We start from the raw sequence: 13,666 nt of genomic DNA, 5'->3' as shown, positions 1-13,666 counted from the left end.
TTCTCCTGATATTGCAAACAGCTTGAGTATAAGGAACATGTCCTGAAGGGCCATTATACTGTGGTAAAAATCTGACAATTTATAAACAGTTGGAGCTAACATTATATCCCTAGCCCCAAAGTATGTGGGATTTGGGACACATAAATTAAACTCTCTGAGCTTCCTGTTCTTCATCTGAAAAATGGGATTTTTCACTCCCTATGTCATCAAGTTGCTGTGAGGACTGAAAATATACAATAAGTGGTTGTTCTAGATATCAGTATATTGCTATGTCCTATCAAGTTCTGCTTCCTTCACATCATCCAGCCTATCGTCTCATCTTTTGCACTTTTGCTCATGAAATGAACCTCTAACGGTTCAACAGCAGAAGTTCAGTGGTAGACCAGGTGGTTGGATACGAGGGATCCAAAAGGCAGTCTGAGCTGGGAATCAAATATAATTCACAAAGGAATTATATATATATTATATATATATATATATTATATATATAATATATATATATGGAGCAGCACGAGGAAGCAGGGACTGGAACGAAGCCCCAAGTGCGAATGAGATGAAGATAAACTTGGCAGAAAAGCTGGGATCTGTTCTTGTCAAATTGGGCCCAGAGCTCATTCAATGATAATAGCACCTTAAAATTACATACGCTTAAATAATTCATTTTATCAATTATCTGAGTAGACTAACAAGATTCAACTTACTATTTTTAAATTCTGGATTAAAGCCAATGTCATAGAATTAAATTTATTTTATTTTAGCCCCATCCCACTCATAATTTGTTATAAGATCTTTAACAAACCCATAAAAGTCAAGTGTGCCTGTAATTCCTGCCAATTTGGTTATACAAAACTGTGTAAATTAAAAATTACAGTCCTACTAAGTAGCAGTATAAAATAAAATACATTATCCGCTAAGTAATGAAGGTTTTATTACTCTCAAGCAAGGTTTAAATTTGGCCATCTGACTTGTTCTGTTTTGTTTTTCCCAAAAGATCAAAGTTGTCCTCTGATACTAGAAAAAACTAGAGATGTAAAGTTCAAACAAAATTCCACAAATCCAAATAACTGCTCCTTGATCCAACCCAAAGGAGTTAACAGCCAAACATTAATTCAATTACCAAAAAATAACCACCACACCGAATAGGTTAAAATTCTATTACTGAAGATGGAAAGTTTTAATTTTAGTGGAAAGAGAGAAGGAAAAGGAAAGCAACAGAAGTCAGTAATGAGGGAGCCCGGGTAACAAAATCAGCAGCAGGGGAAGCAGGAGAAAGGAAAGTGGTGAGCAAGAAAGACTCAAATCTGAGGACTGACACACATAATAGCAGCAAAACTGACAGAGTACCAATGTATTTATTTAATATTTCCCCTGTAGGAGAAAGCTGGAGCTCAGAAATCTTAGGTCAGTTGTCCCTGGCCCCACAGGCAGGGTAGAACAGGATTTGAACTAACTCCAAAACCACACAGAGAAACATCAGGAAGAAAGACATGTCAGTACACCATCATGCATATTGACAGTATATAAGTAGAAATAAATTGTGTAAAATACAAATCTGATCCCATTAACCACCTGTTAAATTGCTCACTAATTTCTTTTTTGTCTTCAAGACAAAACCTGAACTGTATCATGCTGGCATCCCAGGTCCTTTAAGATGTCTCTGATGGTGTCTGTTCTAATCCTTTTCTTTCTTGTACCTCACACTTTGGGTGCTCTGAATTAGTTACAGTATAAATACCAAACTGACTTGCTATTGTTTCTTCTGTCTGGAACACTTCTCTTTCACTTCCTAACCTACTAATTTTTACTAATTCTTAGAAAAGTATCCTCCTCTAGAAGTCTTCCCAAATATTCTTTTCTGTCTCCCCCAGGCCACATCAGATAGCCCACCTCTGGGTTTTTATAAGACTCTGAATCTTCTTCTATAATTAAGTTTATTACCCTGGAATGAAAGCTCCCCCCACCCCAAATCCCTTCTAGAATTGCCTGGGACAGGAAGCTTGCCATTTGTTTCTTATATTGTTAGTACCTTAAAGAACAAAATAATGCCTGACAGAAGGTATTAAGAACATGATCTATCACCTAAACAATTTTATGATTCTGGTGACATCTGTGCATTTAATGGGATAAAGAGTTGATATATCCCTAAACCTAGGAAGAACAGGGCAACATATTTTTAAATATATATTACTAAAAATATGCAAAATCTTGGGCCCCACTTCAGGGAATACTACAGGTTTTAGAAATGTTACATATTAATCATTTATAAATACAGCATAAAATAAGAGCAGTGAAGCCATTTTCCTCTTGTTTAAAAAAAATTCATTAAGTGGTTAGTCTCTACAAGGCATTACAAAAAGAACTTTACCAAACAACCCATTCAATGTTTACATATAATTTAAAAATATATGTCTTACCTTAAGACCATGAACACCGTGAAAGTAGGTATTTTATCCTTTTTATTGCCAATGTTTAGTCCTGGACCTCCCCTAGCATAGCACATTAGTGACTATGTTTGAATGAATGATTGAAAACATGAGTATAAAAGAACATATTAAATTGATTCTATTGATATTCTGACAGTACGCTTTCAGAAAACGGGATTAAAGCTTTTCATGTTACCATTTTCCCTTGCTCAGTTTGCTAGTAAAAAGATGAGGTGTCACTTAAAATAAGTGACCTCACAAGAAAGTTGGGCTATCAAAACACAGAATTCACTTTTAAATTAAGATGAGGTGTTTCAAATTTGTCTCCGAAATTACACTAAAAACAGAGTATTCAAAATATATCACAGGAAATCGTATGACCTGCCACCTTTTCCCCCAAACTCTGACATACTAATTTAAACCGCTTAGAAACTCTATCTTCTATCTTCCCTTTCTTCCTAACTAAATATGTGGATCAGAAATAAAATTGGGTACTAAAGATGTAAAGGCAACACCTTATCAGTGCCTCTGTACGCTCATATTCCAGAAAAGGAAAGCTGACATGAAAGTATTACAATGGAAACTTTATACACAACAGAAAAAGGAAGTTGGGCAATTCTTCTTGGAGACAAAAGAGGGTCTTTATAGAAGAGACAATCCTGGAGCTGAACTTTCATTGAGAAGAAAGAATGGTTGCCTGAAAGTGAGGAGGAAAAGGGTTATTCTAATAGTTGGGATCAGAGCAAATAACCACATGAAAGCACAAAACAGGAGTGTGATTAAAGAAGATGTTAGTGAAGCTGCAGTGAGTGATAAGGGTGAAGCCAAAACTACATCCTAGAGGCCCTTGGATTTCACACTGAGGCTCTCAGACATCATTCTCAACCAGAGACTGACTGATGAGCTATAATGAGGGAAATCCCATAGTTTTTTTTTTTAGAAAAATCATTCTGGCAGCTAATATACAATGTAGGATTAAAAACAAGGAACCAATTTATAGGGCTATTCAAATTTTAATGGACGTGTCAGTTACCAAGGGACTTGCTAAAATGCAGAGTCAGCTTCAATATGTCTGATTCTGCATTTCTAACAAGCTCCCAGGGGATGTCAGAGGTACTAGTCTGAGGAACACACTTTGAGTAGAGAGCAGTTGGAGACCAGTTGACTTTGTGTAGGAATAAAATAGACCTTAAAAGATTTGAAAATCTGATGTGGAGGTAAGGTAAGAGAAAGAGGCTGGGACTCTCTCGGGTTTCTGGCTTGGATAGCTGAGAGAATGGTGCTGCCATCACCAAGAAAAACGAGAAAGACAGGTTAGAAAGGAAGGATGGTTTATTTTAAACACAATAAAGGTGAAGTATTTTCATCCAAGCCAAGACAGCCAGAAGACAACTGGTTGGGATGGGGCATGAGGATTGGTGTATTACAGGAGAAAACACAAGGATTTTGCAGGCAGACAGACCCAGACATGAATATCCACAGTAATATGACATAAACAAATTATATCAACGTTCTTATCCTCAATATCTCTATATGTAAAGAGAGGCTAATAACAACTTCCTTGGATGTATGTTAAAATAACCAATGCAAAAACCTAACAAAACCTAACACAGCGCCTAGAATATGGCAGGTGATGAACAAATAGTAGCATACATGACTTTGTTGTTCAAGGTGGAAGACGTGTGCTTTGTTCCCATTAAGGTGGTAATGAAAGTCTTTGAAAGGCAATAAGGTGGTGACTCAGGAAGCTCCAGAACTCACCTCCTCCCATGGACATGCCAAGTCTACAACTACATATGGGACAGTTCCCTCTGCAGGAAACCCAAAAACTAGTTCATTGAACTAACTTGCCTACATATTGGGCAAAGGAGAAAAAAATCTGTATCAAAATAGGGCAGAGAGGCTGAGACATAATCTGTCCACCAACGTGGACACAATCAGTCCACAACATGGTGACATATAATTGGGAGAGAACCCACAACTCTCTGCTTCTCCCTGAGGAGTGAGGGCTTTGGACCCAACTTCTAGTCCACAACTTTTAAGACTTCCACCAGAGAGGGAGGCTCCCAAAACACCCAGCTCTGAAAGCCAGCTGCAGCTTGTGTCAGCAAGATCCACAGACACACTATTTACAATAGTAAATAGTTCTTAACAGTTCACAAGGACTCAAGGTGGCTCTCCTTCCAGAGTCCAGCACAGGGATAGCCAACTACCATGTAGTTTTTCCCTGAAAGAGGCCTATATGCTTATCTTAAAAGCTACAGCCTGAGAGTCATGCTTCTGATCCAACACAGGTGTAGGAGCAGACGGCAATCTTCCCCGGAGACCAGGAAAGCCCGCAGGTACCATCTTCATGTTTTCTCTCCACCTCCCTCCAGATCATCAGCATCTCCCTTGAAACAAGCTTGTGCACACATCTGGCACCCAGCTTTTATGGCTGCCACTCAAGGGATGAAAATCCCTTGACAGCCTGGATCTGATAGCCAGTAGGGTTTGTGCTCACAGGTTCAGCAGAACTGTGGCAAACAAAGAGAAAATCCTTGGCCAGTTGTCCCCCTGGAAATTGGTGCAGAGGGAGTTGATAGAGACACTCACTTCCAGTCTTTCTCTGAAAGAGGTGTATGTATGTGCTTTACAATCTGCCACCTGGGGGATCGGGCTTCTAATTAGCCCACATGTGGGCGCTGACTGGGATCCTCCCCTTTAGAACACTGATAGGTCTTGGCACTCCCTCAATGACTGGGAGCCACTAAGAATAAAGTAGGCTGCTTGGACAAAGTTTGAGAGCCAAACAAAAGCTAAGACTGAGCTGAGCAGTAAGTATGATCTTCCAAATGAGGCCACTCCTTCAAAGGTAGAAGTGGCTGTTCCATCTAATGCACAGAAGCTAACACAGAGAGTAAAAGAAGATGAAGAAACAGGAATATGTTCCAAACAAAAGAACAAAACAAATAGAAACAGACTTACATGAAACAGAGAAAAGAGATTTACCCGATCAAGAATTCAAACAATGGTTCTAAACAATATGAAGATTACTCAAAAAAATTAAAAATAGAACTAACTACCATATCATACAACAATTCCACTTCCTGATACTTATTCAAAGGAAATAAAATCACTATTTTGAAAACATATCTGTACCTCCATGTTTATTACAACTTTATTTACAATGGCCAAGGCATGGAAGCATCCTAAATGTCTATCAATAGGTGAACTGAGAAAATATGAATAAGATATTATTCTGTAATACTAAAGAAGGAAATTCTATAATTTGTGACATCATGGATAAACCTTGAGGCCATTATGTCAAGTGAAATAAGTCAGAGAAAGACCAATACTATATGATCTCACTTCTATGTGGAATCTAAAAAAAAAAAACTGAACTCATACATAACAGAGAACAGATTGATGACTGCCAGAGGCAGGGTTGATAGGGGTGGAAGAAATGGGTGAAGGTGATCAAAAGGTACAAACTTCCAATTATGAGATAAATAGTTCAATATAGATATATTGATATAATATATCTACATATTATGTAAGATATATATTATATAAGATATATATGAGAGATATATTATATGATATATATTAATTATATATTATATAAGATAAATAGTCTAACTATAAGATAAATAATTCCAAATATAAGATAGACAAGTACTAGAGATAAAGTGTACATGATGGCTAACATGTAGCCATCTAAGACTGATGTAACTAACACTGACGTCACATATATAATAATAAGTTCTGGGGATGTAATGCACAGTCTGGTAACTAAATTAGCAATACCATATTGTATATTTGAGTTATCTTAAAAGATAACTTAAGCTAACCTGAGTTATCTTAAAAGTTCTAATATGAGAAAAATAAATTTGCACCTATGTGAACTGATGGTTATTTACTAAATTTGTTGTGGGAATAATTTTTCAATATACACATATATCAAATCATCATGTTGTACACCTAAAGCTAATATAATCTTGTATATCAATTGTATCTCAATAAAACTGGAGAAAAAAGAAAAGTTAATAAAATTGCTCAGAATAGTATATAAAGTAAAAAAAAAAAAGAAGAAGAGAAAATTAAGAACTCAACTTTAAGATAACAGCAAAAGAAAAAATGATGACAGGACAGATGGAAAAGGAATGATTAGAAATTTTAAAAGAAAACTAGAAGAGAGTGATGTCTTAGAAGTCAGAATGGAGAGTAGTTTAAGAAAACAGGGATAAATAAAATGCAGAGAGAGCCTAACCATTGTATTTACCATTTTAAAAAATTGAGGTTTTCAAGGTAGGTAAAAAGGCACAATGTATTGCAATGAATCATTGGAGAAGTAGAGAAAGAAATGTGAAAGATTCTTTCAGTTTAACTGCTAAAAGAGAGAATGTAACATTTATGAAAGGATATGGAGCTATTTGTTTTTGAGATTAAAAATAAGCTTCGACTGTGGAGGACCTACTAAGGTAAGAAATCATAAACTTGAGAGGGAACCAAACAAAAATATAAGTGGCTGAGTTAACCCAAGTTGCAGATTTGTAGGGCAGAGGCGGCAGAGATACACTTTCCCTCCTCTCTCTACCTTTTAACTCTCAAACCACTCTACATTGTTGCCAGATTCATTCTAAAATTTGCACTATTTCCCTACTCAAAAATGTTCAATGGCTACCCATTGCCTATAAAAGTAAATACAAATTCCATAGCCTACCACTCAGGAGTTTTGTCATCTGGCCATGTCTAGCATTTGCAGCCATTTCTCACAGTCCCTTCATGCATCCTACATGCAAGTCATGGTTCATTACCGTTTACTCCCCAAGCACTTCTCGCACTGTACCCTACACACTGCTTCTCATTCTTCAGGCACCAACAAGAATGCTACCTCTACAATGGCTTCTTTTATGGAAGCCCACGTTTGGGTCTCTGTCTCCTCAGATTCCCTGTATGTATTACCTATGAAATTTATTATAATCTGCTTATAAAAGGGTAATTTCTGCATTTCTTTTCCTTCTGATGAAAGACACCACTTTATTAATTTTTCACAATCCAAAATTTCTGACAGAATGCCATCTAAATCTACATACTATAGATTTAATAATGGCTATTAACTGCTTAGAGAATTTGAAAACTTAAGCCCAATAACAACATGAATTTTTAAAATTAAGAAGGATGTTGTTTCATACTCGACTGCAATCAAGAAGGTAATCTCAGGCTAGCAATGTGTGTTGAAATTTCCTATAAAACATATTTCCTATAAATATTTTTCCTATATTTCCTATAAAACATCTTGCATGCTACAAATTAAAGACAATAGTAAAGCAATAAAGATTTTTTAACAAAGAGATTAAAAAATCTTAGGGAATTGCTCCTCAAGTCATGACTCAATAATTAATTTTGTAAAATGAAATTTAAGAATATTTTCCTAAGGTCATGAAGGTACATCATAAATACTTACCCAATAAGGAAATAAATTCACATCAGAATTTATGCCAGCTTCTTAAGAAATCAATAAATATAATGCAATTTTCTATATATTTTGCACAATTATGATTGTTATAACTTCACCTAATATTTATTGAGAGCTTACTCTTTGCCAAGCCTGCTACTACACATTCACAAATATTTAATATTCAGCACAATCCTCCAAAGTTAACTAGATCGGTATCCCCATTCTGCAGATTACGACGTTTGCTCAGAGAAACTTCTGATTTGCCAAGCACTACACAGTTAAGATCTAGTGGAATAAAGAATCTCCATGCCTGTTGAGCTTGCCAATAACAACAGCCCTGAAACACTAGGAGATTTTGGTCACCAAAATGAGATTCATTATGATTCACTTTATTTTCTCTGGCTACAAGGTGTACCCATGAAGTGTAGAAAGATAAACATCAAAAGTTGAAGCAAAGCAGTCCACTGTTTAAGCAGCTTAATTTCTAGCTATCCAGAAAATTCAGTTGGCTAATACACCTTCCCTTGCATTCTATTTAATTAACATTTTAATGCATATATGACAACTTAGCCCAAGAAAGCAAAGTATTATTTATTAAAGGGCCCTTGGGGAATTACTTTAATAGATAAAAATTGCTGATCCAGATCATCAGCCTTGTTTATAGGCAATTTGTGCTTTAAATTATTTGAGGTCATTTGAAAGAGGCTTTGGGAAAATTCTAAGCAACCTCTGCCCCTCTAATTTTTATAATTCACGTTGTTTTCACAGCCACTCCAAAAAGGTTTTGCTAAACAAAACAGATCTTCATTCCTGCCATGTCCAAATAATCGTCAGTTTCAATTAAGGAGCTATTTCTTTACTTGTTATAACTGCTGCACATTCTACATAATACTTGTAAATATGGCATGCATTCTACTCAAGTGCATTTCAGGTGCATATCTTTATTTTGCAGATAATTCAAAGCAACCTGATAATCACAGAGTAAGATTTATCATATTTCACATTTGATACAGATTTAATACATTACCTCTATATTATATTAAATGTGAATTTTATTGAACTAGAAAGTACATAATTGTTTCTCCCTTTGAGTGACACCACTGGGGGGAAATTCTTTTTTTTTTTTTTTTTTTTTAAAGATTTATTTATTTGACAGAGAGAAATCACAAGTAGACAGAGAGGCAGCCAGAGAGAGAGAGAGAGAGAGAGGGAAGCAGGCTCCCTGCTGAGCAGAGAGCCCGATGCGGGACTCGATCCCAAGACCCTGAGATCATGACCTGAGCCGAAGGCAGCGGCTTAATCCACTGAGCCACCCAGGCGCCCCTGGGGGGAAATTCTATATGTAAAGATCTTGCACAAAAACTTGTGTTCTAGGTCTGGTATTAGACATGAATTGATTAAAGTTCTGATAGCTTATGGCAGCACAGGCTACTTGCATTCACCAAAGCAAGCTGAAATTCTTGCCTTTTACGGCAAGCTCTTAAGAAATATATATATATATAGCTTTTTGAAGGACGTTTGTGTAATGAAAAGATAGTATCTCCTTCCATAGGAAAGAGTAGGTTTTCTGGGCGTGATAATAACACCCTCCTGGGCAAAGACAAGGCAGGCTTATGGCTCATAATAAAAGATGCGGTTTCCTTACGCTTGCAGTCCCTCTCTGGTAACACAATCCACCGCATATGCATGTGTGCACCGGCCCTCATCACATCACACTTTGGGAACTGAGGCTGGGAGAAATGGCACCAAAATGCTGATTCTCTTTCAATTGCTATTTTTGTGAGTAACAAGTTACTTTTCCCGAACCAGAAACCTGCCTCTGCCATCATCCATGAAATTATATCAGGCTAACTGATTAGCTTGCCAGTAGATAGCACAAGCTTCACACTTGGCAATAATAGAAACGTTTCAACATAGATTGTGATCTGGGTAGTCACTTTCAAAAAGCACTATCAGATTCAGGATTTCTCTCTTCCTAACTATCTGGATTGGCTAATCTAGAATTCACCAAGAAATCTGCCATCTTCCTAATGCAAAACTCAACTGAACGCTCGACTTTTTCTCTTCTAGTTATGATCTTTCCCTCCAACCTCTAGTGAAAGAATGGAGTCAGGTTCCCTCCCTACTGGTTCTTCTTCAAACAAAGAGAAATTTGGGCATGATTTTCTACTTTGAGGTGAATAAAATGCCATTTTTCTCAAGATTATTCATTCCTTCTATGAATTATTAAGATCAAATCCATTTACCATTTCATCAGTTGTATGATTTTGATCTAATCATATGACCAATCCTAATCTTATGTGAACATTCCTATATTCAGCTAATAGTGCTAAATAAATAATCTGGTATTATTTCAAATTTTATCACTAACTCATTTTGCCACCTACCTAAAGTCTCTCCTTCTTGATTATGAATATATTTAGCATAATTAATTGCTTTAATTCTCAAGAGATTAATTTTTCATAGGTATTTTCTGCAGAAAGCATCCAAGTAGCTATTGACATTTCCCTATATTGAATCAAGTCCTTCCTAGGGTGGGGTACACTGGGAGCAGATATCATCTCACCTTGAAAATAGATTTCACATGAATATAATTGCACGGAATACTTAATTTTTCAAGTAATTTGTAAGTTTTGTCTACGTTAATTTTTCCACCTCTAAATTCATCCCGAATCTCCGTCAAAAACCATGTATGAAGCACAAAAACAGAAGTTAAGGAAATTCTCACAGAAAATTATTAAGGACTTAAAATGCCTAAATAAGTATTTGATTTCTCTTCAGTTTAACATTTTTATTTTTAAGGGATAGACTATTTTGTGCTTAAGTGACAAGATAATTCTATGATATATAATATTTACAAGGAAACAAAGTAGGTCCTATTCTGTAATAAAAATATGAAAGGGCATATATAACATAAAAAATTACAAGTAAAGAAAAATATTGAGAAATCAAGTTATTATTGTGGAAATATAGTCTGTTTCCTGAAGACCTGGACTTGGGGAACAGCTGGGCTTCAAGATGTCCCTGTCACTTGACCTGTCTTTCAGCTTCACTTCCCTTGTTTGAAAAGTGGACAAATTAATACTTAAGAAGGTGGGGGCATTAAATGAATTTTTAACACATTATTGAACACAGTTTCTGCTACTGAGTGTTCAAAACATAGTTACCATTGTCTGATATTAGTTAACATCAGTTAATTGCCCAATTACACACATGCTAAAAAAAAAAAAAGTCACATTTTAAGTGCTATCAAAAAAGAGTTAAAAATGCCATGCTGAGTGTGTATATTTGGTATGGATGAAAAAACTAAAACAAGTTTACTTATCATATACAGATAACCTACAAAAACTAGGGCACTTCAATTTGAAAAACTATGGTTAAGATATATACGAACTTTATAAAATCATGAAAGGTGTTGGTAAAAAATGCTCAAAAATCCACTCAATTTCAGATTGTTAAAGCTAATGAAAGCCCTTAAATGTGAGGACTATGACTTAATATGGCAAAGCTCATGTTCTTATAAGAAAAAGACAGGAAGCTAGGAAAGTTCAGAAAAGCTTAGGACAGATGGAAGGAAGCAGTTTATACTTAAATGAGAGAGGCTTAACTTCAGGACTCTTTAAAAAGAATGAGAGGGGAATCATATATAACATAAGGGAATAAATCCAGAGAAAGAAAAGAGGAACAGAAATGACTTCTGAGTGGATATTTGCTCTCCATATTTTCATAACCTATTGTTCCGTTTCTCCTCGCTTAGAAGTCTCTCCCCATTACGTGTTGTCACAGGTTCCAAAAATAGTTAACTCTGCCCTTTTGTAGTAAAGGAATTTCTTGATATTCATCAGCTGTTGCCTCTGCCCCTTTTCTAGAGAGAAAGCAGAAAATACAGTGGTTTGTGCCCTTGTTTTTTGGAGATAGCTTAAATCCCACAGAAACCGCATACAAGGGGTGCTCCCTGCACGTCACTGCCTTGGAAGTTTCTGGCTTATTACTGCGCTCTGACCAGCTTCAAAGCCTCAGTGTTTATAAATGCACCATCTACTGCTCTTTGACATTTTTCTATCAATAGCCTTCATATCTTGTTTTTATTTTTACTATTTGGTCGGCCCCCCTGAAACTTTTCAGCATAATGTGCTTCCAGTGGGTTTGGGGCAAGTATTCTGAGGGACTGAGGATAAATCAATGCCACTGTGGTCCCCGAAGGTGGAAAGGGCTGCCAAACATGCTCTAGGAACTCTAGGCTGCTTCTCTAGATCCCTGGCAACATATAATGCACACAGAGACAAACCCCTTTTGAGGAAGGCTGTTCAGGAAGTTAAGTTCTTAAAATCTTCAAAATAGGTACAGCTGGTTGGCTGGGTACCACGCTGTCAGGTGACTGTCATGTTTTTCTTTGGGTCTGAACACCCATTGTGATATCATCAAAAGTTCCACACTTCACAGAGAAAGCTTCCTTATGACTTCATCAGGACACTCAGAGCTTGCCAGACAACCTGCTTTCATGGTTAGACATAGTAATCTTAAGCTTGAATGTTTAACACCTTGATGGGAAAGGTGTCTCATGGAATGTTTTCTCATCCTTTGAACACTCTTGATTTCAGAAGCTTTGCTTCTGCGGCAACGAAACATGTCACGTAGTACGCTGAGTAGGAAAGAGAAAGAAAGAGTAATTCGCAGACTGTTAATACAGGCTCCTCCAGGGGAATTTGTTAATGCCTTTGATGATCTCTGTCTGCTTATCCGTGATGAAAAACTTATGCACCATCAAGGTGAGTGCGCAGGCCACCAGCACTGCCAAAAATATTCTGTACCACTCTGCATCGATGGAAATCCAGTACTCTTGTCTCACCACAACGTAGTGGGTGACTACCGATTTTTTGACTACCAAAGCAAACTTTCTTTCAAATTCGACTTGCTTCAAAACCAGCTAAAAGACATCCAAAGTCACGGTATCATTTGGAACGAGACAGAATACCTGAGAAATGTTGTTCTGTGTGCCTTAAAACTCTATGTGAACGATCACTATCCAACAGGAAATTGCAACGTGCTGAGAAAAAGCGTGAAAAATAAGGAGTTCTTGATTGCTTGCATTGAGGACCACAGCTATGAAACAAGAGATTGCTGGAATGGCCTTTGGAAATCAAAGTGGATTTTCCAAATAAATCCATTTCTAACCCAAGTAACAGGAAGAATTTTTGTGCAAGCTCACTTCTTCAGAGCTGTCAACCTTCATATTGAGATCTCCAAGGACCTGAAAGAAAGCTTGGAAGTAGTTAACCAAGCTCAACTGGCTTTAAATTTTGCAAGGCTTGTGGAAGAGCAAGAGAATATATTTCAAGCTGCAGTCTTAGAAGAATTACAGGAGTTATCAAATGAAGCCCTGAGAAAAATTCTACGAAGAGATCTTCCAGTGACCCGCACTCTTATTGACTGGCAACGGATACTCTCGGACTTGAATCTGGTGATGTATCCTAAATTGGGATACGTCATTTATTCAAGAAGTGTGTTATGCAACTGGATAATATAAAGGATTGCTCCTGGTAATTGTCTCCGTCTGATTTAGTTGTGTTTCCTGGAGGGGTGTTGGGATTTTCCTAAAGTTGAGAAGCCACTAGAGGTGCTTATCACTTGAAAATGCAAGCTTAAGTTATGGAAAAGTGGAACAAATAATTTGAATCATGGACTATTAACCAATCAGGCAAGAAAGGGGTGATGTAAATGTGTTTTGTGGTAGCAACCATCATAAAGCCAGAGATGTTTATTAGAACCTAAAAGAGCTCCATAGAATGTCGCACCCAGA

At 36.8% G+C, this 13,666-nt stretch overlaps 2 protein-coding genes across 4 annotated transcripts in view; one reads left to right on the top strand and one right to left on the bottom strand.

The window, feature by feature from the left end:
* PLCZ1 (phospholipase C zeta 1) overlaps positions 1 to 12,241 on the bottom strand; it is a 48,260-nt gene extending 36,019 nt beyond the window's left edge. The window contains exons 1-3 of one of the 3 annotated variants that reach the window (XM_059183614.1): positions 12,155 to 12,241; positions 11,576 to 11,731; positions 10,433 to 10,556 (exon numbers count right to left, since the gene is read on the bottom strand). In XM_059183614.1, coding sequence (XP_059039597.1) covers positions 10,433 to 10,556; positions 11,576 to 11,586 — 135 coding nt within the window. In that variant the 5' untranslated portion in view covers positions 11,587 to 11,731; positions 12,155 to 12,241. Of the gene's footprint in view, positions 1 to 10,432; positions 10,557 to 11,575; positions 11,732 to 12,154 lie in introns of those variants that run through there. The other 2 variants (XM_059183615.1, XM_059183616.1) reach the window with 2 other exon arrangements.
* A 99-nt stretch (positions 12,242 to 12,340) lies between these two features.
* On the top strand, positions 12,341 to 13,402 carry CAPZA3 (capping actin protein of muscle Z-line subunit alpha 3). The gene has a single exon (XM_059183613.1). It carries the CDS (start codon positions 12,494 to 12,496, stop codon positions 13,391 to 13,393), a length of 900 nt encoding a protein of 299 aa, XP_059039596.1. The 5' UTR covers positions 12,341 to 12,493; the 3' UTR covers positions 13,394 to 13,402.
* The last annotated feature ends 264 nt before the right edge of the window (positions 13,403 to 13,666 follow it).

This window comes from Mustela lutreola, chromosome 8, assembly GCF_030435805.1.
Source record: "Mustela lutreola isolate mMusLut2 chromosome 8, mMusLut2.pri, whole genome shotgun sequence".
Classification (NCBI taxonomy): domain Eukaryota; kingdom Metazoa; phylum Chordata; class Mammalia; order Carnivora; family Mustelidae; genus Mustela; species Mustela lutreola.
The sequence above is the reverse complement of the archived record's forward strand: the minus strand, read 5'-3'. Positions and strand labels throughout refer to the sequence as shown.

Bases quoted from the DNA above. Each gene is read 5' to 3' on its own strand.
- CAPZA3 (XM_059183613.1), top strand. From the start codon at position 12,494: ATGTCACGTAGTACGCTGAGTAGGAAAGAGAAAGAAAGAGTAATTCGC.